General features: G+C 48.9%; 1 protein-coding gene across 23 annotated transcripts in view; it reads right to left on the reverse strand.

The window, feature by feature from the left end:
* celf2 (cugbp, Elav-like family member 2) overlaps positions 1-25,617 on the reverse strand; it is an 897,865-nt gene that overhangs the window by 21,771 nt on the left and 850,477 nt on the right. For 18 of the 23 annotated variants that reach the window (XM_086010717.1, XM_086010712.1, XM_086010722.1 and 15 more), the window contains 2 exons: positions 23,920-23,983; positions 9,598-9,729 (listed from right to left, as the gene is read on the reverse strand). In XM_086010717.1, coding sequence (XP_085866843.1) covers positions 9,598-9,729; positions 23,920-23,983 — 196 coding nt within the window. The remainder of the gene's footprint in view (positions 1-9,597; positions 9,730-23,919; positions 23,984-25,617) is intronic. The other 5 variants (XM_086010723.1, XM_086010728.1, XM_086010716.1 and 2 more) reach the window with 1 other exon arrangement.

Here is a 25,617-nt window from a genome sequence, read left to right on the forward strand (position 1 = left end):
GAAGTGTAGTCACTGTTGTAATGTGGGAAATGTGTCAGCCAATTTGCACACAGCAAGCTCCCACAAACAGCAATGTGATAATGACCAGATAATCTGTTTTAGTGATGTTGATTGAGGGATAAATATTGGCTGGGACACTGGGGAGAACTCCCCTGCTCTTCTTCGAAATAGTGCCATGGGATCTTTTACATCCACCTGAGGGGGCCTCGGTTTAATGCCTCATCCGAAAGACGGCACCTCCGACAGCGCGGCACTCCCTCAGTACTGCACTGGGAGTGTCAGCCTTGATTTTTGTGCTCAAGGTGGGAAGAGTGTAGGAGAAAGAGACAAATGAGAGAGGGAGCGCTAAAAGGAGCCTGAGCCACTCAGGCAGCTGGTTCTAGACTGGCTTTGGCAAGGGGTCATCGAGCCACCTCCTCTGAAACGGGGAATCATGGGCGCCATGTTGGAATCTAAAGAGGAAGAGAAAGCAGATGTGGGGGTGTGAGCACGATACACAGATAGAGCTCGTAAAACAAAATATGGAATTGACAACGAAAAATGTTACGGTTTATAGTGTATTATTATGCTGTAAAGGGAATGACCCAGGAGATAAAATCTAATTTCTTTGGAAAGAACCATGGGCAACTTTCAATCAAACTTCTTCAATTTGTAATTCCCTCTTCATTTTAACCAAAGCCTTTGGGAGCAAAGGATTAATGCAATTATCAGATTCTGCAGAATGATCTCATTTATAATCTCGTGATATGGAAAATCTGTATTTTTTTTTTATTCGTTCATGGGATGTGGGCGCCGCTGGCAAGGCCAGCATTTATTGCCTGATGTGCCTCAATAAATCCGAGACTCGATGTTAGCGAAACAAAACAAGCCTTTTATTGACTTAGAAGGTAACACACAGAGGAGAATGTATCTTCCATCCAGAGGTCTGCCGTACTGGGTGTGCTGCAGGCTGGGCCAGCTTACATAGGAGCCAGGTATGGGCGGAGCCCTACACACAGTACAATACAATGGAAATGAAACTGAAACCAACCACAGTCACAGGCAGAGAAATACTGATGAGTGATGAATGGAATATTTCATCACATTGCCCATCCCTAGTTGCCCTTGAGAAGGTGGGGATGAGCCGCCTTCTTGAACCGCTGCAGTCCGTGTGGTGAGGGTACTCCCACAGTGCTGTTAGGGACGGAGTTCCAGGATTTTGACCCAGTGACGATGAAGGATCGGCGATATACTTCCAAGTCAGGATGGTGTGTGACTTGGAGGGGAACTTGGAGGTGGTGGTGTTCCCATGCGCCTGCTGCCCTTGTCCTTCTAGGTGGTAGAGGTTGCGGGCTTGGGAGGTGCTGCTGAAGGAGCCTTGGCGAGTTGCTGCAGTGCATCTTGTAGATGGTACACACTGCAGCTATGGTGCGCCGGTGGTGGAGGGAGTGAATGTTTAAGGTGGTGGATGGGGTGCCAATCAAGCGGGCTGCTGTGTCTTGGATGGTGTCAAGCTTCTTGAGTATTGTTGGAGCTGCACTCATCCAGGCAAGTGGAGAGTATTCCATCACACTCCTGACTTGTGCCTTGTAGATGGTGGAAAGGCTTTGGGGAGTCAGGAGGTGAGACACTCGCCGCAGAATACCTAGCCTCTGACCTGCTCTTGTTGCCACAGTATTTATGTGGCTGGTCCAGTTAAGTTTCTGGTCAATGGTGACCCCCAGGATATCGATGGTGGGGGATTCGGCGATGGTAATGCTATTGAATGTCAAGGGGCGGTGGTTAGACTCTCGCTTGTTGGAGATGGTCATTGCCTGGCACTTGTGTGGCGTGAATGTTACTTGCCACTTATCAGCCCAAGCCTGAATGTCGTCCAGGTCTTTCTGCATGTGGGCATGGACTGCTTCATTATCGGAGGAGTTGCGAATGGCACCGAACACTGTGCAGTCATCAGCGAACATTCCCCACTTCTGACCTTATGTTGGAGGGAAGGTCATTGATGAAGCAGCTGAAGACGGTTGGACCTAAGACACTGCCCTGAGGAACTCCTGCAGTGATGTCCTGGGGCTGTGATGATTATATGTAGGTTTCCTATGGCGCTGCTTATAGTGAATCGGAGGGTAGGGGTGTTGCATAATAATAGGGGTGTTTGTCAACAATCTGTGATTGGGGGCAAGTGTTCCAGGACGCTAGTGTGACGCTCGCAGGAAGCAGATACAATGAAAATCGGGCGGGTTGTGTGATGGGCGAGTGATTCATTCCCTGTCGGTGTTGAACTAGCTGATCTCGGTATTCCTGGACTCGGAGAGGAAAAGGAAAACCAGCCAGAGGGCAATGCTTCTGATAACTTTCCAACTGAAAAGCGTCCCACGTGTGAACACCGGGGTCAGAGCAGGATCAGGCTCGAATCAGGATCTGCTGACACTTACAGTCCAGGATCACTAGGGCAAGGTAGCGGAGGGCAAGGGGGCCACGCTCCCCCTAAGGTGCGCAGCTGGGCATCAATCGGGATTTCCCACTCAGGCCGCCTGCCAGCTGTTGCCCCCCTGGAAAAGGTACTGCGCTCGCACGGCCGCCAATGTTTCCGTTAAACTGCGCGGCCCCATCTGCAGGTCCCGCCCAGGCCGCTTGCCAGCTTCTCACTCGCGTAAATTTGAACGGGTCCGCAACCCCCTAAAGAGACCACACAAGAAATGAAATAGTGGGAACACTGACAAGGGGCACTCAAGAAACGGTACTCCAGTGCACTTCCCTGCTTTTGGAGGGGAGAAAATAAAGGCGTGTATGGGGGGGGGGGGGGGGGCGGAGGAAGGAATGGTGAAGGAAATGGGAGGAAGGAAAAGGGAATCAAAAGCGTCAAATGTTAATCATGATTCTTTTTAATAATTTTTAAGGCTCCCTGTTTAATTGTGATCTATCCCGGACAACTGACCTATGAGCAACTAGAACGAGCTCTGTGTCCTGCTCAGTTGGCTAACAGTGCGCTTGCCATTGATGTGTCTAAAACCAGGTACAGGGCCAGAGGGTTACATTGTCGGACAGATTATGATTGCTCCGTAGCTGAAAAAACCTTAGAAGCAACTGTAAAATTTCCCCATTAAAAAAAAACCCAATAACTGAGAAAGCGTTCCGTCTTATCTGGCACTGAGTGCGGACTCTGCACCACAGTAATATCTGCTGAGCTGACACTAAGCGGTTTCAGTGCCACTGTATGAAATACTGTCATTTGTAAGCATTAATTTTTGATGCTGGCAATGGTTAGGGGTGGGGTGGGGGGGATGTTGGGGGTTGGGTTCTTATCGAGCACAGCCTCCGTGGGGTGGGGAGGAGATTAATTGGCCGGTTGTCAAGACTGCCGAGTATCACTGGGATAATTTTAAAAGGATATCCTATAATTTAATAGAAAAGGGAGTCTTTGTGCGGCATAGTGCTGCACCAGCAAACAAGAGAGTGTGTGCCCGCGGATGCTCATTTTGAGGCCACGGACAATTCGACTCTCCTGTAAGCCGCTCCTTTGATGAATCTACGGCATAACCCTCTTGATTTTCAGCTCTTCGTCCATTTCATCGGCTGGAATAACGTTACTTGGAGCCAGTGTCCAGTCAATTATGATCTGGAATGCGCGGCCTGAAGGGGCGGAGGAAGCAGATTCAATTGTAACTTTCAAAAAAGGAATTGGATAAATACTTTAAATGGGAAAAAGTTTCAGAACTATGGGGAAAGAGCAGGGGGTGAGTGGAACTAATTGGAGAGCTCTTTCAAAGAGCCGGCACAGGCACGATGGGCCGAATGGCCTTCTTCTGTGCTGCAGGATTCCAGAATTAAATGAGAACTGCTTTAAACAAAACGCTCATCTCAGCTCCGAAACGGATGCTGGGAGGCAAAAGAACAAGTAACGATGGCAACTTACACTGGTAAGTAAAAGATTTTTAATTGCGAGCAAAATTTAAAAGAGAGACCAATATTTTTATAGCCCCATATCACATCTCTCAGAAACGTTGCAAAGCGCTCCACCCACGATGAATTACTTTGACGTGCAGTGGATGTTGTTTTGCAGGCAAACAATTTGTAAACATCAAGACCCCACAAAACAGCAATGAGGTGAACGGCCAGGTAATATATCCTGGTAGTGTTGGTTGTGGGAGGAATGTTGGTCAGGACACTAAGGGAATGCTCTTCCTTCAAATAGCGCAGATAAATCGTCAGTTTAACGATTCATCTGAAGGATGGCACCTCCAACAATGTAGCACTCTATCAAGTACGGCACTGGAGTGTCGACCTAGATATTAATGGCCCAGAAATTCCGATCGCAGGCCTCCCGCGGGCGGAGGGCTGCGATCTGGAAAAATCTGCGCTCTTACCTGAGGGCTCTCGGGAGGCGCAGAGTTCCGCTGCTGGGCCTCTCCAAACTGCCGGTGCGCAGGGCCCACGTATCCCAGAGGCGCAGGCGGTTCGCAGCATCCCTGGGATCACGTGGGCCACGGGGAGCCAATCAGAGAAGGGAATCTCCCTTCATACATTTGACAGGAAGATCTGTCAAATATATGAATGGAAATCACCCCCAAAACATAGTAAAACTTTAAATAAATTTAAAAAAAAATCATATTTTTAAAATGACTTTAAATTACATAAATTAAGTATTTTAAACAAAAAATTTACTTAAAAAAAAGTTTTTAACAGGGCTAAAATTAAACTTACCTTTTTTTAAAGTATTTTTAAATGATAAATCAGTGGCAATTTAATTTTTTTTTTTAAAAAACCTTTTCCAACTCTTATCCTGGTACAGGAATTGTAAGTGTTTTCTGCGGGCGAAGGGTCTCCAAAAAACGGATCTCTCCACCGGCAGAGGCCCTGCTCCAGGGCAGGCGGAGGATCTGTCAAGACCATTCTTGACAGATCGGAAATGCCGGTTTCCAGCGCATGTGCAGTGCATGCCTAAAACCGGCATTTCCGAAGGCCCTACGGGTGAGTACACAGCACCTACACACCCGTAGGGAACGGAATTTCTGCCTCTATGTCCCAGAGTGAGGCGCGAACTTACGACCTTCTGACTCAAATAAGAAAGTGCTCACGATTATGCCGAGCTGATACGTCTAGGAAACAACATAGGCGAGCGCAGGCAAAATGCTCATTGTTATTTAAACTTAATGTAAAGTCGTGTTTTGAAGAGCGAATATTACAGTAATAAGCTATTCCCGATTGTTTTGAGTAGCTGTATCACTGGGATGTTAGGGTCTATTGCCGAGCTGCAGTGTATGAGCTGAAAATAAAACTGGACGACCTGGGGAAACACAGCAACATAGAAAAATAGGAGCAGGAGTCGGCCATTCGGCCCTTCGAGCCTGCTCCGTCATTCAATATGATCATGGCTGATCCTCTATCTCAATACCATATTCCCACTCTCTCCCCATACCCCTTGATGCCTTTTGCGTCCAGAAATCTATCTATCTCCTTCTTAAATATATTCAGTGACTTGGCCGCCACAGCCTTCTGTGGTAGAGAATTCCACAGGTTCATCACCCTCCGAGTGAAGAAATTTCTCCTCATCTCAGTCCTAAATGTCCTACCCCATATCTTGAGTGTGTCACCTCATTTTAGACCCCCCAGCCAGGGGCAACATCCTCCCTGCATCCAGTCTGTCTAGCCCTGTCAGGATTTTATATGCTTCAATGAGATCCCCTCACATTCTTCTAAACTCTAGTGAATACAGGCCTAGTCGACCCAATCTCTCCTCATACGACAGTCCTGCCATCCCAGAAATCAGTCTGGTGAACCTTCGCTGCACTCCCTCTATGGCAAGTATATCCTTTCTTAGGTAAGGAGACCAAAACTGCACACAGTACTCCAGGTGAAGGCAGGAGTTTCCCTGAAATTGCCATCAGTCCCAGGGCTTCGAAGCACGGAGGGATGGGACCAGATGGTCCAATCTCACCGCACCCAAACTGGGAAACGGCAAGAGAAACAGGCCGCAAGTTACCTTCTACACAATTATTAAAATATTCATACAAGGCACGAATGAGCATCAAATCCAAGATTACCTCCTTGCGTTGAACACTTTGTGTAGTAGCAGCACAGAGGCTAGTGTAAAATTGGGCCCATAGTTATCCCATTTTAAATGCACAGTACATGCCCGGTATCCTTTGTTAAAGTCGCATTCAAATCTTTTATCTGAAATGATCTTCTTAAAAACAGGCTGAGTGTTACACTGACTTATCTACAATTGCCTTCTTTAGATTAGCTTGGGATCCCAACACTGATAACCACAAAAGTATTATCACCAGCCGACAGTGTAGGTCTCTTCGGTTTAAGCAGGCTTGAGGACTGATAGTACAGGATTGCATCAGCACAAGACTCCAGTACACGGCCTGCACGGGAAGCTCCTATGTGCTGGAGGGTTTAGCGTTCCTTGTACATTAACACTGGTAACGTTGTCATAAATAGATAAATAACAAGTATTAACAACCCATTGGCTCCCTGATGGTTCAAGTGACTACTCGGTGTCGAGCTGAACTACACAGAACAGGATGGCTCCAGGTTCGACGACGTGCTAATTGTTCCCAACTTGGGTGGTGGTAGGGGGCACAAGTTGGCCTCAGTACCCTGAACGCGAGAAAAAACAAACCAGCCAGATTTCCCTGCACTGCCCACCTCATGTGATTGAAAACCCAGGCGGGTTTTGTCTCTGCGTTGCTCTTCTGGGTTGACATGACTAACCCTCTGGTCTTTTATCATTCACAAGTTCATGTGCTGACAATGAAGATTCAAATTGAGCAGTAGGAGGGGGAAGTGCTAGCAACACAGAAGGTAAGTTGGAAATACAGGAAACTCTTTTAACCGGCACCTAAATATCCAGAAATCTCTCTTAACCGGCAAAATTCAGGAGTAGGTTCAGGTTAAGTTTTACTGTATATTAGTGGCCGTTTAACCGGGGTTCCTGGATCTGTGGCCGTGTAACTGGGGTTCCTGCACTTGTGGCCGTGCAACAGGGACTCCTGGATCTGTGGCCGTGTAACCGGGACTCCTGCACAAGTGCAGGTTAACCGGGGCTCCTGCACCTGTGGCCGTGTACGGGGCTCTCGTACCTTAGTAAGTATACCTCTCTGTAATCCAGACTTTTTGCTCAATCGGCACCACGCCGGTCCCGTCGGTGCCGGATAAAAAAAAGAGTTTCCTGTACAAGATCTTATGGTTTGATAGAAGTACAGGGACAGAGCAGGGAAACGGGATTGAGCAGATAGCTCGGAGGTGGAGCTAGAGCCGGCACAGGCACAGGCACAAGGCTTGCATTTATATAGCGCCTTCCGCGACCTCAGGAGGTCCCAATGCTCTTTACAGCCAATGAAGTAATTCTGAAGTGTAGTCACTGTTATAATGTAGGAAACACGGCGACCAGTTTGCACACAGCAAGCTCCCACAAACAGCAATGTGATATTGACCAGATAAAAAAAAATTTTTTTAAGTGATGTTAGTTGAGGGATTAATATCGGCCAGCACACTGGGGATAATTCCCCCTGCTCTTCTTTGAAATAGTGGATCTTTTACATCCAGCCGAGAGAGCAGACGAGGCCTCGGTTTAACGTCTCATCCGAAATCAGCACACCTGACAGTGCGGCACTCCCTCAGCACAGCACCGGAGTGTCAGCCTAGATCTTTGTGCTCGGGTCTCTGGAGTGGGACCTGAACCCATAACCTTCTGACTCAGAGGAGAGAGTGCTGCCCACTGAGTCACGGCCTTCTTCTGTACTGAAGTTTCTATGATAAGAACCAGATGACTAACTTTCTGTTTTGGCCTTTACACACTTACTACTGGGTTTGGTACAGAACAGAAAACCACTCCGCACCTATAATGCCAAGGATAGGCTGCAAAGAGGAACAATGCTATAGAGCAGTCAGACTCGACAAGGGTTAGTACAAACATCCACCTATGAGTGGAACTTTTTTTGTTCACCCCAATGGCATTTTGGATGAGACTTTCCATCAGTCTAGCTCATCTGGTCACTGAGGTCATTAAAAAAGCCCCTACCATATTCTGCTTGGAAAATTCAGAGGGTCTGGCCAGGATTAAATGAAATCTGCCAGTGCCCTGTGCACTGGCTGTTATTTCGCATACGTGAAACACGACGAGCTAATTTATCAAATCGGGCCCAAAGAACCATCAAATGATGCCACTGGCCAGCGATCTGATCACTTGCGCAGTGAGATTTAAAATAGTAATTCAGTACAGGCAGTTATCACTTCGCAGAATACTTGCTAATTCATTAAATTCATTAAATAGTCATTTTATAATTAAAAAGAAAATCATTAAAAACATTCTGAGCAAATTCATTTTTTCCCCTGCAGCTTGACTCTATGATGGGCACCATTCCATTTCAGGAACACTATCTCCTGCATTGAGCTTGTGGTAGGACAAAGCACTTTGACTGGGTGAAAATAGGGCTTTAGGTGGGGCTCAGCCTGGATTCTGATGAACCGAACCCCTTCTTTGGCTCAAAGACCGCTTCCTCAGCTGTCGTCCCAGCAACGTAACAACCCAGAGCCACAATACATGCTATCCGAGTTTGTGCTCTGGAGCTAAAATGTTTGGCTTTGATGTTCAGCTCTGGGCCAGATCCAACAGAAATAGCAGAAAACATGGGAAAGTACACATGCCAGAAAAAAAGGGAGACCATCAGTTGTGTTACAATCCTGAATCATCAGGAAACAGGTGTGTGCTGCCAGAGGTGTTTTTTTTTTTTTTTTTGAGTTGACACTTTGCCCAGTGGATACTCGTCCACCTAAATTAAGCTACTCTACCATAAAACGTGATCAGATCGCGGCCTGGGTCCGGTAAACATTTCAGTGAATTTACCACAACTTGAATCAACTAAACCACACAGGCTCATATGTGCCCGCATTACTAAGTGTTTATTTTTTTTAAAACAATCTGGGAGTTTTACCAAAAATAATGACTCAAACTGAGGTAAGAATGACATTATATACAATAACAGAAGTCTGTTCCACCAGGTACTTATCCAATTCCCCTTTGAAAGCCACGATTGAATCCGTCACACTTTGAATGTGTCCGCTGCATAAAGGAGGTAATTTAATTTTGAGTTTGGGCGATATTGGACCAACCGCCCCGATATACATCTCTTCCGATTTTCGTTACCATTGCGAGAATGAAAACCGGGAGGGATGTATAACGGGCAGCTGATCCGATATCAAAGGGAATATGGGGATAGCGCGGGAAGGTGGGGTTGAGGTAGATCAGCCATGATCTTACTGAATGGCGGAGCAGGCTCGAGGGGCCGAATGGCCGACTCCTGCTCCTATTTCTTACGTTATGATATCTCCCATGTTTACACTATCGCCCAAAGTCAAAATTTCCCCCAAGAAGTCCGTCACAATTTTCTGATTGGCTCAAATTGCCCACGAGCCAATCAGAAAACTTATTGCGTCTCTTGAGCATGTCCCTTACAAAACTCTTGCTAAATCCTGGGCCTGCCTGCCATTTTCAATCCCTCGCCATTTTTATGTACAACACATAACGCACTTGCAACAATGAGCAACGTCACAGGAGATCAACTATCTATATATATATTTTTTTTCTTTAAAGTGTGAGTGTGAAAATTGGGTTACCTGGACTTGTCAGTGCGCCGAGTGCTCCCGTGGCCGCGGTGAGAGGGTTGGCGTTCGTGGTTGCAGTGTTCTGAGCTGCTGCTGCCGCTGCCGCCAGCGTCGCTAGGTTTTGTAACTGCAAAGCGTTCATTCCTGAGGGGAACACAGACAACCCCAGGCCATGTTTAGCGGGATCCAATTACTAATGGAAAACACTCTTCTGTTTTTTTTTTGCAAGTCGCTGGACCTCCTTCAACTGGGATAATAGAACAATATTATCCTAACCTTCTCTCGGCCATAAATCAGCCAGTTGCCAGTGCCGAGCGCAGCCTCCTTTTAACAAGTCAAAACACTGCGTGAGTGATGTTTCTGAGGAGGCACGCAAACGTTAGCATCTGATTGACGGCCCTCAATTAAAAGCAGAAAGCGGCGGAAACCTGTAATGGAAACACAAAATGCTGGAAACACACAAGAGCAGGACAGTCAGCAGCTGAAAGAGAATAGTTAGCATTTCGGGTATAGACCCTTCATCAGAACCCTGACGTAGGTTCTATAATCAAAAGGTTAACTTGGTTTTTTTTGTCAGATGCTGATGGCTCTCCTGTGTGTTTTCAGTATTTTTTGTTTTACTTCCAGGTTTCCAGCATCTGACAGTTTTTTTAAAATCTCGAATATATAGTTCTGAACATTGGCCAATGTAAAGGCTGAAAGGAAAATGAGCCACTTTAACAGGCCAGTGGGAGAATTTTTCCTTTATTCTATAGGGTTTAAAAAAAAATCAGGGGAAACTACTGAGTCACAAATATATCACTGGAATGTGGATCAGTTTTTAAAAAAAAACATGCAACCTACATCACACCCTTGAAGCTGTTCACAAAACACCATTGCCTTAAAAACAGCAGTGGGCTCCCAGGCAGCAACGGGTCCCCGTGCTCTTCCGATGAAGGGTCCCATTTGAACTGCCAACTCATTTATCGCTTTCCGATGCTGATTGGCCTACTGTTTATTTCGAGCACTTTCTCTTTTTAATACAGAACTGTCACCATTCTGGACTCCCCCTGCTCCTTTTGCAAGTCCTGAAGTCTTATAAGACTTGATTCTGCACAGCTGCTGGGTTCCAGTAATATATGAGTGTGTGTGTGTGTGTGTGTGTGTGTGATATCTATATATATATATAATATATATATATACACACACACCACGTGTGAAGTACTCAGCTTGTTCCCCTTTTACCTTTTCATTGTTCTGCATTTTTATCTTTTTCTTATTTCTCTTTTCTCTCTCTTCCCCCATCACTACAGAGTGAGAGAGTCAATATTGTACGAATGGAGGCAGAGTTTACCCATACTGCTTACGGAGAGTGTAAGTGCTCCATAGCCTGCAGTGATTACGGAGGGGGTTTCATTCTTGCTGAGGGTACTGTACTCCTAATCTCTATCAGAATGAAGCTGACTCTTTATCAAGCTGCGGCAGTAACAGGCCTACTCCGTCATTGTCCAAGTTGAGTGAGGTACTGCAGCAGAGTTGGCCGGTCTTATGGAACTGCACACCAGCATTAATCAGCACGTTCAGGAGAGGAGGGGAGATAACTGAAAATAAAAGGGGACGGAAGGTGGAAACTATGCTCAATGCTCTCTCCCGGAGACCTCATTGTGCAAAATGAACATACAAAATTGATGGGCAGGAAAAGACCAGCTGGTCCATCAAGCCTGCCCCACGCTCATGATGGCCAGAGTCATGACTAGACACTTCTGCCCTCCCTACCCCCGCGCTCCATCTCCCCCCCAGCACCCATGTAATAGCTAGGAACACAAGACTATGGGGCAGAAATTGGACCTTGTGCCCGTTTTAAGAACATAAAACCGGTGCAACACAGCCCAATTTTGAGGACCAACGCCCTGCGCCACAAGAAAACGCCCAATCTGAAATGGGATCAGGCCATTTTTCAGGTCATCATTTGTTCTCAATCAGGAATGCGACTATTGTCCCTGGCAGACTCTGCCAGCAATTGATTATGTCCTTAAACTCGACTGTCTGCAGGAAGCAACGACTATCTGCTCCTTGTTCTAACAAACATGTAGTTGCCCATGAAATTCCTGTCATTTTCTCTCTAAGGCTGATTTATTCACTTATAAACTTTAATTTTGTATGGCTAATATTGCGAGACATTAAGCTGAGGTATCGTTTGCCTGTTCCAGTGGCTCAGGTGGGTGTTAAAGATCCCATGGCACTATTTTGAAAAAGTTCTACTGGTGCCTGGCCAACATCCCACCTTCAATCAAAATTAAACAATTACTCATCTCACTGCTGTTTATGGGATGTTGTTGGTGCAGAACAGCTGCCACACTGCCTGCTAACAACAGCCACTGCACTCCAAAAAGTAACGGTTGTTTGGGAAGTGCTTTGAAATGTTTTGACGATACGATAAGGCGCTTTATAAATGCCAGTGATTCTATTTTTATTTTCTTTCTCTTCCAGTATAGGAAGGACATATTGGCCTTGGAGGGAGTGCAGCGTAGGTTTACCAGAATTATACCTGGACTCCAAGGGTTAAATTATGAGGATGTTTTGATTGAAATTTTCAAGATATTAAGGGGCTCAGATAGGGTAGATAGAGAGAAACTATTTCCGCTGGTTGGGGAGTCTCGGACTAGGGAGCACGGTTTAAAAATTAGAACCAGACCTCTCAGAAGTGAAATTAAGAAACACTTCTACACACAAAGGGGGAGAAATTCAGTATCGCCACATTTGGGGCGTTATACTCGAGCGGGCGCGAAATTTAGCGCCCGGCACAAATTATCGCCACCTACTGCTAAATTGACCTGCTTCGCCCCAGGAGGTGCTTAGAGCGCTAAAACAGGCGCTGCACGACTGTCCTAAGGCGCTAAGCCGGAGAAGTGAGGTGCTACCACCGAGGGCGGGCGCAGCGCAGGTGCAGCCAGTTAGCGATTGCACGCAGACGTGCTGGCGCCGGTCAGCTCTTAAAGGGGAGGGTCGATCTTGGATTGCAGCCACACCCTGCACATCGGAGCCCTGATTCTCGGCCTGGACAGACCTGCTGCCACATTCTAACGCCTAGGACCATGGAGAGGGCCAGGGAGCGAGCGCAGCGGTTCAGTGAGAGGGCCCTGCAGGTTCTGGTTGGCGCGGTGGAGCGCAGGTGATCTATCCTGTTTCCGGACAGTGGCAGGAGGCCGCTGCCACCCGACTATCGCAAAGTTTGGAGGGAGGTGGCTCACAGAGTGACCTCCAGCAGCATGGTGCCTAGGACCCCTGTGCAATGCAGGAAGAAGTTCAACGACCTCACTCGGGTCGTCAGGGTGAGTGCCCTTTTCAGTATTCTCTTCAACCCTGCATGTGCACCTCACTTTATGGACAAAGGATCCTGAAAGCCCCAATGCCCAGCCCTCATCCAACACCTATGGGCCTTTCATGAAACTCTCACGCACATTCAGCACTTTACACACTGTAAGGGCTATTCGACCATGGGCGGCAGTGCAGCCAAGATCAGGGCTTCACACTGTAAGGGCTATTCGACCATGGGAGGCAGTGCTGCCAAGATCAGGGCTTCACACTGTAAGGGCTATTCCACCATGGGAGGCAGTGCAGCCAAGATCAGGGCTTCATACTGTACTCAGAGCCCGTCCTTTCTCTTGCAGGGCAAGCTGGCCCACAATAGGAGGCAGCAGCAGCGGACCGGGGGAGGCCGGCCTCACCATCAAGATCTCAGCGATCTGGAGCAGCGAGTCCAGCGGATTATGGCAGGCCGGATGATTGGCCCCGTCGCCACTGGAAGTGCCGACCCCGTTCTGGACAGCAATGGTAAGGTCATCACCTTTTTGACCTCTCTCCTTCCACTTGTGCCTCACACCAGCATCCTTTGCCACTATTGAACCAATACAGTGCATTGCAGCACTCATGCCTCCCTCGCTGCCGCCCTGTCCTCACGCTAAAGCAACTCTTGTACCTCCCTGCTTTCAGATGCTGATTCACCAGGTGAGGAGGCGGCCCCTCAAGCTGCCACTGTCAGTGATTCTGAAGGCGAGGAGGAAGAGGAAGCCGGACCATCAGTGCCACCCTCAGCCGAGGCAGCCCATGGCCATAATGGGGACACGTCTTCCCTGGAGGGGAGCAGGGGGAAGGGTCCGACGAGGGTGAAGCTCCGGGGTCCAGCGGGCTGCAGCAACGCGGGGGGGTGGGGGGTAGGGAAGCTCGGCGGCCTTCTCCCCGGAGGGAGAGTCTGGCCTCCAGTCCTGCTACAGTGAGCGCAGAAGAGGTGCGGTTCCTCGCTGAAATGGGCGCCCAGGCGGAGCAGAGGCACACTGAGCTCAGGACTGCAGTGGCAAGGATGCCCGACTCCACTGAGTCACTGGCAAGGAGTGTCCAGGACTTCAGTGCAGCACAGGTAAGGAGTCTGCAGGACTTCGGTGCAGCACAGGCAGCTTCCATGCAAGTGCTTAGTGGTGCAACGCAGTCAGTGGCTGGTCTGATGCAGACGCAGATTGAGGCCACACGAGCACTGACTGCTGTCACCCTCGCTGGATCGGGTACGAATAGCCGGGGCCCTCACCACGCCACAGCAGGCCAGCAGTCTGTGCTTCAGCAGATTGCTCCGCATGCTGCAGTGCTGCCCCGTGGGAGTGCCAGTATGTCGTCCGACCAGGGAGTGCCTGTCCTCTGTCAGGATGGCAGCATTCCTGCTGCCAACACTGTCACTTCTCCACTGCAGCTGCCACCACCTGTAAGACAGACTGCTGCCGCACATGCAGAGTTGGAGCAGTCAGCAGCCGGGCCCTCCAGGCCCAGAGCTGGTCCAGGCCGTCCCTCAAGGGCATCTTCCGACTCAGTTTCTGACACTCAGCAGCCTTCCCCCAGCCTTGCTGCAGCCACTGGGGTCCCATTGCGGAGGAGCTGCAGGGTGGGAAGGGGCCAATCTCGCAGGCGAAGCAGGTCACCCTCGAAGGGCAAAAAGTAGCAGGTGTGGCAAAATGCTGTTAATTTTATTTAGTGAAGGCCGAGGATCGTGGTCATTTTTTGTTTACTGTTTTGTTCATTGTCTCCAGGTTGTGAGAGCCAGTTATGTGTCTGACTGCTTTTTTTGGGGTTTCTCTCTATTACTTTGTCATGCGGGAAGGGCACACAGTTTGTTAAATAAAGAAGTGTCTTTATTTAGATTGTGCATGTTTGCTCTTTGAACTATTTGTTGCCTTGACCGGCTCAGGGGTTGCGGAACGGTTCGATTCATGTTCTTTCAATGGCACAAGCCATTCCCTCAGAGGGGGCCTAGAACCGACTTGCAATAAGCTGCTGACGAACGGCCCTTGCACTTTGTGCCTCCCTCCCGTCTTGGTGCTCCTCCTCCTCCTCCTCCGCTGGTGCTCCAATGTCTGGTGGCAGTGGCTGAGTCCTGAGGATTGCCAGGTTATGCAGCATGCAGCACACTACAATGAAATGGGAGACTTGCTCAGGTGAGTACTGAAGGGCTCCCCCGGAATGATCCAGACAGCGGAACCGTTGCTTTAGCACGCCGATTGTGTGCTCAATGATGTTCCTGGTTGCTTGATGGCTCTCATTGTATCGTTCTTCAGCAGGGGTGCTGGGCGCACGGAGTGGGGTCATCAGCCAGGTGCACAGAGGATAGCCCTGGTCCCCGAGAAGCCAGCCTCCTGGGTGAGCCGGGGCTTCGAAAAGATCTGCCACAGAAGTCTGGCGCAGGATGAAGGCGTCGTGGCTGCTGCCTGGAAAGCGGGCATTGACAGCTAATATCAGCTGTCTGTGGTCACACACCAACTGGATGTTCAACGAATGGAACCCCTTCCGGTTGCGGTAATCCGCGGCATTTTCTTGCGGCGCCCGCAAAGCCACATGCGTGCAGTCAATGGCGCCCTGGACCATGGGGAAGCCCGCTATTCTTGCAAATCCCATTGCGCGCTCTTGCTGCTTGTCCAGGGTCATGGGGAAGGAAATGTACTGACGTCTCCTTTTAAAGAGGGCATTCGTGACTTGGCGGATGCAGCAATGCACCGCGAACTGGGAGACATTGGCAACGTCCCCAGTAGCGGATTGGAAGGAGCCGGTGGCATAGAAGTTGAGAGCCACTGTCACCTTCACTGCCACCGACAGAGACGTCCTGCTCCTCAGTTGAGGCTGCAGATCTGGCTGAAGCAGGTGGCAGAGCTCAGTGACCACCTCCCTGCTGAATTGAAGCCTCCGCAAACACTGCTCCTCAGACATGTTGAGGTATGAGAACTGTTGGCGGAATACCCTGGGAGGGTAAGGCCTCCTGTGCCGACGCCTGTTGGCCCTCCTCCGTCTGGCCATGATTGGCACTCTCTCTTGGCATCTCTGAGCCCTCTCAATGCAATGGAGAAACCCAACGTTTCCACCCATTGCAGCCCCCATAGTATGCGGCCACTCAAGGTTATGCCAGTGCAAAATCAAACCAACTACAAAGTTCTGGGCCGAAGCCAGAAGTACCTCAGCGAGCGCTGACTCAATGCAGAAAGCTCTCTCCCTTTGTCTCTCTGCAAATCTCTCTCTCTCACAGAAGGAGTGGTCCAAAAATGGCTACCACAAAGAAGCCAGGAAGAGCCCCCTTTAAAAAGCGCACCCCCAGCCCCACAGCGACTGGGAACCGTTCCAGTCAACCAGTCGCTGGGAGCGCCAGGCGGAAAGGAGGGGGGCGCCACTGAAGTTCCGGTTCGGGGCGCCCCCAAGGGCGTTGCACCATGAAATGACGTCAGGATCTGCGCGCGCAGCTGAGCGGGCGTTGCGGTTTTGCACCGATGCTAAATGTCTGCTCAATTTCGCCAGAGGCGCAGGTCTTGCCATGCCCGGGCGCTAGCCGCATTGCGCCCCACTTATCGCCCTCTTAAGGCGCTAACGGGTGGCGCTAACAACTGAAATTCTCCCCCAAAGGGTGGTAGAAGTTTGGAACTCTCTTCCTCAAATTGCAATTGATGCTAAATCAATTGTTAATTTTAAATCTGAGATTGATAGATTTTTGTTAATCAAAGTTATATTAAGGGATATGGGCCAAAGGCGGGTTTCTGGAATTAGGTGGCAGATCAGCCATAATCTCATTGAATGGAGGAACAGGCTCAAGGGGGTAAATGGCCTCCTCCTGTTCCTATGTTCCTATCCTTGGATTAAGTGTTGGCTGAGAGGGAATGGGACAATCTCATTCTGCTGGCACCAGATAGTTATCAATGACATTTTCTATATAATGTGGCGGAAGCATTCGAATATATAAAACACGAGTAAGAGAAGGTCCATCTAGTCCATCCACAACAGCAACAACTTGCATTTGTGTGGCGCCTTTAATGTAGCAAAACATCCCAAAGCGCTTCACAGGCGAACTTAAGGAGCATCTTAAAGCAGGAAAGGGAATTAGAGAGGATTAGAAAGGAAATTTCAGCGCTTAGGGCCGAGGCAACTGGAGGTACGGCCGTCAAGGGTGGCGCGAAGAAAATCGGGGATGCGCAAGAGGCCAGAATTGGATGAGTGCAGAGATCTCGGAGGGTTGCAGGACTGGAGGAGGTTACAGAGATGGGGAGCGGTGAGGTCATGGATAGATTTGAAAACAAGGATGAGAATCTTAAAATCGAGGCACTGTCAGACCAAGAGCTAATGTAGGTCGGCGAGCACAGGGATGATGGGTGAACGGGACTTGGTGCGAGTTCGGTTATCGACAGCAGAGTTTTTTTTTTTCTATTTTGGGGTACCCAGAACTGCAGTCAATGCTCCAGCGGTGACCGAACCAATGTCTTGTACAAACTCCACATCCTTGCATAAACTCTCCCTTTTTTTAAAACGTGAAGGACCAGAGTCCAGATTGGAGGTTAATAAAAACAAAGAAACATAGAAGATAGGAGCAGGAGTAGGCCATTCGGCCCCTCGAGCCTGCTCCGCCATTCAATGCGATCATGGCTGATCATCCAAATTCAGTACCCTGTCCCTGCTTTCTCCCCATATCCTTAAGAAATATATCTAACTCCTTCTTGAATATATTTAATTGGCCTCAACTGCCTTCTGTGGTAGAGAATTTCACAGGTTCACCACTCTCTGGGTGAAGAAATTCCTCCTCATCTCAGTCCTAAATGGTTTACCCCTTATCCTTAGACTGTGACCCCTGGTTCTGGACTCCCCAGCCATCGGGAACATCCTTCCTGCATCTAGTCTGTCTAGTCCTGTTAGAATTTTATAAGTTTTAATGAGATCCCCTCTCATTCTTGTAAACTCTAGCGAATATAAGCCTAATCGGCCCAATCTCTCTTCATACGTCATTCCTGCCATCCCAGGTATCAGTCTGGTGAATCTTTGCTGCACTCTCTCCATGGCAAGCACCCAGGGTTGTGAAGAGCACGAGAGAGAACAAAACAAACCATGAAATAGTGGGTGGGTGGTGACAAAGCTTGGGTTTGACAGGGCATGGAGGAAGAAGGGAAGTGTAAAGGAGGTAAGGAGTTCCGCGGTTTCTTGGCCTCGGCAAAGAATGGGTAGGAGATGATACAATAAGCCTTCATTGTAAAACAATGGGGATACATGCGTCAGAAAACAATGTGTAATACAACGTACTGGAGTTTAAGAGCACCAAGAGAAGAGTAATGATGACAGGTTAGGCAAACATTAACCATCCAGCCTCATGCCTCCACCACCTGCGGGAAGGAAACTCCCAGGAGACCTGCTCCATCTCTTCTCCAAGCTCAACGTGAAAATCCCGCAAAGCCGAATATTCTTACCTGAAACTTTTTTGATTTTATTTACAATGATAAGGCCATGTAAATTTAATTTAATGTTCACCTTAGATAATTTCTCCTCTTACTGCGCGTGGTGATTATCATAAATCTGCATATCAATAAGTGGGAACAGATGTCAGATGCTAGAAGTGGCTGCCAATCACGAACAGTTAAAGAGTGACAGATGGATGAGTCTGGATGATTCTCACAGGGCCTATTACAGCGTCCACGCCGGAGATTCGCGATGCGTCTCGGGCCTCAGCTGTGCCAGGACGAGAATCCGCGCCTCACAATTAGACACCCGGCCAACATGACAAAAAAAGCGAGATTTCTGTTTTCCGTCATCTGGATTACTAAAATCCCCACACCGTCTCTCTAAAAAATACCGTACAGCCCAGAACAAGGGGGCACAACCTTAAAATTAGAGCTAGGCCGCCCAGGGGTGATGTCAGCAAGCACTTCTTCACACAAAGGGTTGTGGAAATCTGGAACTCCATCCCCCACAAAAATGTTGAGGTTGGGGTCAATTGAAAAATTCATAACCGAGATCGATAGATTTTTGTTAGGCAAGGGTATTAAGGGTTATGGAACCAAGGCGGCTAGATGGAGTTAAGATACAGATCAGCCATGATGATCTAACTGAATGGCGGAACAGGCTCGAGGGGCTGAATGGCCTCCCCCTGTTCCTATGCTCCTAAACAGTGGGTTATTCAACCATGACAGAGGGGCAATAATCATATGAGATAACCCACTATCTCCATCTAACAGGGAGGAGGCACCCAAGATTTTTTTTAAAGCCGTAAATCCATCCCAGTTCTCCTCATAATGTGGGAGATGCTCTTTTTGTTTGTAAATGCTCTCAGGTGAAAAGTTAGCTAATAGTCTTGGTTAAGGCAGATCTAAGGCAATTAAGTTTGTTCAGTAGCTTTAATTTACACAGCAAAAGACTGCCGCAACGGTTTAATGTCTGTGTGTGTCACGCCACATTTCTCAGGCTTTTGTTTCCATGCTTGGAATTCAACGGCTTAAATTGGAGTTAGATTCAGTAATATGTTCTGATGCGCCTGCTAATTTGGGAATGCCACTGACTAGAAGCGCAGTGAGCAGACATACCCGTCGAGGGCCGCGAAGAGGCATCACGGTAATTATCAGCACGGTGGCATAGTGGTTAGCACTGTTGCCTCACAGCGCCAGGGACCCGGGTTCAAATCCGGCCTCGGGTGACTGTCTGTGTGGAGTTTGCACATTCTCCCCGTGTTTGCGTGGGTTTCCTCCGGGTGCTCCGGTTTCCTCCCACAGTCCAAAGATGTGCGGGTTAGGTTGATTGGCTATGATAAATTGACCTAGTGTTAGGGGGATTAAATACGTGGGGTTACGGGGATAGGGTGGGATATGTGTTGATGTAGAGGTTACGGGGATCGGGTGGGATATGTGTCGGTGCAGGCTCGATGGGCCGAAATGGCCTCTATCTGCACTGTGGGGTTTCTGTGATTCTGTGATTACGCGGCGCTGCGTCTGAAAAGGACCAGGCTTTAGTCGCGCGCCCTCCCAACTACACTGGTTCATCAATAACTGCAACTGATGATGTCTTCAGGAGGAGCAGCGAGCAGTGAAGGCGCAGCAACGGCGGTGCGAGGCACGGCAATTAGGTTCGGCCCTCAAACTGGAGCAGGCCTCACGCGGCATTGTGGGGATCTGGTTGGCCGGCCGATAGCTAAAATCTAAACCTCCCCCCGCCACCACCATATCCATATCAACAAGCATTTTGTGTGCAAAACTCCACTGGGAAAACCAGAGAGAATTCTGAGGTTAGCCTTTATTACAAGGAGGTTGGAATACAAGAGCAAGGAAGTCATGCTGCAATTATATAGGGCTTTGGTGAGACCACACCTGGAGTATTGTGTACAGTTTTGTTCTCCTTACCTAAGGAAGGATATATTTGCCTTAGAGGAGGTGCAACAAAGGTTCACTAGATTGATTCCTTGATGAGAGGGTTGTCCTATGAGGAGACATTGAGTAGAAGGGGTCTATATTCTCTGGAGTTTAGAAGAATGTGTGGTTGAAATGTATAAAATTCTTAAGAGGGCTCGACAGGGTAGATGCTGAGAGGCTGTTTCCCCTGGCTGGAGAGTCTAGAACTAGGGGACCTGGGGGGCTAAATTTGGTTGATTTGTGCCTCCCGTTAGTGTCCTCTTAGGGTGCTAACGGGGTGCAAATCAACTAGCGCCTGGGCGCAGCGCCGCTAATGCCTCCCGCGAAATTCAGCCGGAGGTTAGCGGCAGCGCTAACCATCAGCACCGCGCGGCGATGACGTCATCACCGTGCGCAGCGCCCCGGCTGTAATATTGGGTGGCGCCCCCTGAGTTACTGCCCGACGCTATGTCCGTCGGGGTCAGGGGGGCCTACCTGCAGCCGGGGCAGCGCTAGTTAAAGGGGAGGTGGCGGGCTGCCATTTTTGTTGCTGGCCGCCTGCCAGTACCTGCCCCCGTTGCCGCCCCGGTGAAGCCCCCCGCCGCGGGGTGCAGGCTGCTCTCCGTGAGCCCGGCACTCCTGATTACTGGTGGCCCAGCTGGGCACCGGGACGCGCTGCGCCAGGCCCCTCCCCTTTAATAAGGGGAGGAAGGCCTGTAGTACTGCGGCACGTAGCACCGTGGTTTTGGCTCGCAGCACCCCAAGAGGGACGCGGGGCGCTTCCAGTATCACCCCTCCTCCCTCTCGGGGCGCTGCCTGGGAAAATCAGCTGCTGGGGTGCTACTCAATTTTTACCCCCTAGTCTCAGGATAAGGAGTCGGCCATTTAGGACGGAGATGAGGAGAAATTTCTTCAGAGAGGGTTGTGAATCTTTGGAATTCACTACCCCAGAGCGCTGTGGATGCTGAGTCGTTGCATATATTCAAGACAGAGATCAATAGATTTATGGACACTTAGGGAATCAAGGGATATGGAGATCGGGAGGGAAAGTGGAGTTGAGGTAGAAGATCAGCCATGATCTTATTGAATGGCGGAGCAGGCGCGAGGGGTCGTAAGGCCCACTCCTGCTCCTATTTCTTATATTCTTATGTTGAGCTGCCCTAAATGGTGATATAATCACAAGCAGATAGAAACATAGAAGATAGGAGCAGGAGTAGGCCATTTGGCCCCTCGAGCCTGTTCCGCCATTTAATGCGATCATGGCTGATCATCCAAATTCAGTACCCGGTCCCCGCTTTCTCCCCATATCCCTTGATCCCTTTAGCCTTAAGAAATATATCTAACTCCTTCTTGAATATATTTAATGAATTGGCCTCAACTGCCTTCTGTGGTGGAGAATTCCACAGGTTCACCACTCTCTGGGTGAAGAAATTCCTCCTCATCTCTGTCCTAAATGGCTTACCCCTTATCCTTAGACTGTGACCCCCTGGTTCTGGACTCCCCCGCCATCGGGAACATCCTTCCTGCATCTAGTCTGTCTAGTCCTGTTAGAATTTTATAAGTTTCAATGAGATCCCCTCTCATTCTTCTAAACTCTAGCGAATATAAGCCTAATCGACCCAATCTCTCTTCATACGTCATTCCTGCCGTCCCAGGCATCAGTCTGGTGAATCTTCGCTGCACTCCCTCCATGGCAAGAACATCCTTTCGAACAAAACGGCACACAATACTCAAGGTGTGGTCTCACCAAGGCCCCGTACAACTGCAGCAAGACATCCTTGCTGCTGTACTCGAATCCTCTCGCAATGAAGGCCAACAGCACACACGCCCAACCAGCTTCGTGTCGTCTGCAAACTTGGAGATATTACATCTAGTTCCCTCGTCTAGATCATTAATATATATTGTGAATAGCTGGGGTCCTAGCACCGATCCCTGCGGTACCCCACTAGTCACTGCCTGCCACTCGGAAAAAGACCCGTTTATTCCAACTCTTTGCTTCCTGTCTGCCAACCAGTTCTCTATCCAAGTCAGTACCTTACCCCCAATCCCATGTGCTTTAACTTTGCACGCTAATCTCTTATGTGGGGCCTTATCGAAAGCCCAAATACACCACATCCACTGGTTCTCCGTTATCTATTCTACCAGTTACATCCTCAAAAAATTCCAGTAGATTAGTCAAGCATGATTTACCTTTTGTAAATCCATGTTGACTTTGTCCGATCTTGTCGATGTTTTCAAAGTGCTCTGCTATTACATCTTTTATAATGGACTCTCGCATTTTCCCCACTACCGATGTCAGTCTAGAATTCCCTGTTTTCTCTCTACCTCCTTTTTTAAATAGTGGGGTTACATTAGCCACCCTCCAATCCATGGGAACTGTGCCAGAGTCTATAGAATTTTGGAAGATGACCAGCAATGCATCTACTATTTCTAGGGCCACGGCATGGCAACAACAGCCAATGAATGTGTGTCTGGGAGCGCATTTTGCGGCGGCGCTAAACACTACCGCCACGATCTCCTGTGCCGGCAGATCGCGACATCAGTTGAGTGTACAACGCCCCGTTAGCGCCCCGGACCAGATATTGAGTGGCGCCCCCTGCCTTACCGCCTGCCGCTAGCAACGACAGGTTGAGGGGAGCGTTTTAGTCAGGAAGGGACTGGGGGAGCGCTATTTAAAGGCAACCACTTCCTGCCTTTTTTTGTTGGTGACATTTTTGCACCATGCATTCTGAGAGAGAGAGAGAGAGAGAGAGACTTCTGGAGAGATTCAACGCTGTGTGAAGGAGTTTTGGGTACTGAGCAGCACTTTGCAGGTTCATTTTGATTTGCCCTTGTATCGATTTAGAAGAGACTGTGGGGGCTGCACTCTGAGCTCTTTCCCTGGGTCTCTCCATTGTTCTTTCCAGCAGAATTGATGTACAGGTCTCTCCAGGCTGAGATTCAAGGCTGCAATGAGCAGGATGTGGATGGAGAGCAAGATCAACCCTCCCCTTTAAGAACTGGCCGACGCCAGTGTGTCTGTGTTCCATTGCTGACTGACATCACATGAGCTCCGCCAGCGCTCCGAGGTAGCGCATCGCTCCTCGGCCTTTGCGCCTTAAGACAGGTGTGTAGCGCCTGATTTAGCGCTCCAAACAACTCCGGGGGCGATAGAAGCCAAGTTTGCAGTCGGAGGCGATAATTAGCGCCGGGCGCTAAACTTTGCGCACGGCCGATAATCGTGCCCCAAACGGGGCGATACTGAAATTTTCCCCCCATAGAGTTATACAGCACAGAAAGAGGCCCTTCGGCCCATCGTGTCTGCGCCGGCCATCAAGCCCTGTCTATTCTAATCCCATTTTCCAGCACTTGGTCCGTAGCCTTGTATGCTATGGCGTTTCAAGTGCTCATCTAAATGCTTCTTGAATGTTGTGAGGGTTCCTGTTCTTGCCTCTACCACCCTTTCAGGCAGTGAGTTCCAGATTCCAACCACCCTCTGGGTGAAAAAGCTTTTCCTCAAATCCCCTCTCAACCTCCTGCCCCCTTACCGTGAAACTATGCCCGAAGACGCTACAATAGCAGCAGCCTCGCGTATTGTGAAACTGCGCCCAATGGGTTCGATTCAACAACATCAACGCTGACCTATGAAAGTGTGCATCTGGTGGAACGGCCACTTCCTACAGAACAAAAGGCGGGCAGAATTGCTTCTACTCACCCGCCATCTGTTGAATGCCACTGAAAGCGCCCAGGTTACTTGTAGAGGTGGCTTGCTGCAAGAGCTGTGAATAAATAAAATAATCACACTGTAATATGAAAATTTAAGCTCTTGATTTTTTTTAAATTCTGTTCAGAAGCTCAATCTCCAGTCTCTCGCTGATATACTGAGCATTCCTGCTAGTGTTGAGCATAAATCCATATTAATGTCTAATCCTTACCGAGGCCAGGCAAGATAAAGATTCAAGAATGTTGTTGTGCTAAAAACAATTAATCAGTTTAACACCTCAAAAAACATCATCCATTTCGAGCAACATAGCATGACTAATTATAACTCTCCATAATCAAGTGGGTACATTCAACCAGACTGTGTCAATCAAAGCCAATTTGTACATCGCATGTTAAACCCGCTTCCATTTTTTGATGAGGTCGGAGTGGATCTCAAGCCGTTTAGAGAGGGCTACAGTTTTTCACAACAGTTAACTTGGAAATAGCACAGACCCGGGGTCAAGAGCGCTGTAAACACTGAAAAAGAATAAGCGATTCTGAAGAGGCAGTTTGTTCCCTACGGTGGCGTGCTGGCCCACAGGGCAGTGGGGTAGGGGGACCGGCACCTGCGATTGTTTTCTCGTCTCCCTGCACAAAACAAGATGCCAGTCTTGACCGAGTTGGCCGTGACAAGGCGGTTCCTCACAGAGACGGCCAACCTCACTCCACTTCAGCAACCAAATTTCAGAGTATAATCGGGCAAGGGGTGTAAAACGGGCGGTTGGTCTGATCCTGTCGGTTTCTTGCTGTGCGGGTTAGACTGAGCAGCCGAATATCGTGTTACTTTAAACCTGAAAGAAGTTATTCCCTTGGATTACAAAGACCGAGTTCACACGGGGACATTAGTGGATTTTTTTTCATTATGGGCACGGGGGGGCGGGGGTGGCAAGAGGTTGCATAGAGAAATTCCTATTAAAAAATGAGCGTAGTGAGTACTTACATGTATCGTATGTACATATTTAAACATTCGGCATGTGTTGAGATGTGGAAAATGTTACACAAACACATTATATATATATATATATATATATACACACATACATACACACACACGCACGCAGACATACATACCAATATACAGACACAGAGACACACAAAAACACTCACACACACACCCCTCTTCACTCACACACACACCCCTCTTCACTCACACACACCCCTCTTCACTCACACACACCCCTCTTCACTCACACACACACCCCTCTTCACTCACACACACACCCCTCTTCACTCACACACACACCCCTCTTCACTCACACACACCCCTCTTCACTCACACACACACCCCTCTTCACTCACACACACCCCTCTTCACTCACACACACACCCCTCTTCACTCACACACACACCCCTCTTCACTCACACACACCCCTCTTCACTCACACACACCCCTCTTCACTCACACACACACCCCTCTTCACTCACACACACACCCCTCTTCACTCACTCACACACCCCTCTTCACTCACACACACACCCCTCTTCACTCACACACACACCCCTCTTCACTCACACACACCCCTCTTCACTCACACACACACCCCTCTTCACTCACACACACACCCCTCTTCACTCACACACACACCCCTCTTCACTCACACACACACCCCTCTTCACTCACACACACCCCTCTTCACTCACACACACACCC

This window comes from Somniosus microcephalus, chromosome 17 (genome assembly GCF_052327205.1).
Source record: "Somniosus microcephalus isolate GS21.2 chromosome 17, FLI_Smic_1.0, whole genome shotgun sequence".
Taxonomy (NCBI): Eukaryota; Metazoa; Chordata; class Chondrichthyes; order Squaliformes; family Somniosidae; genus Somniosus; species Somniosus microcephalus.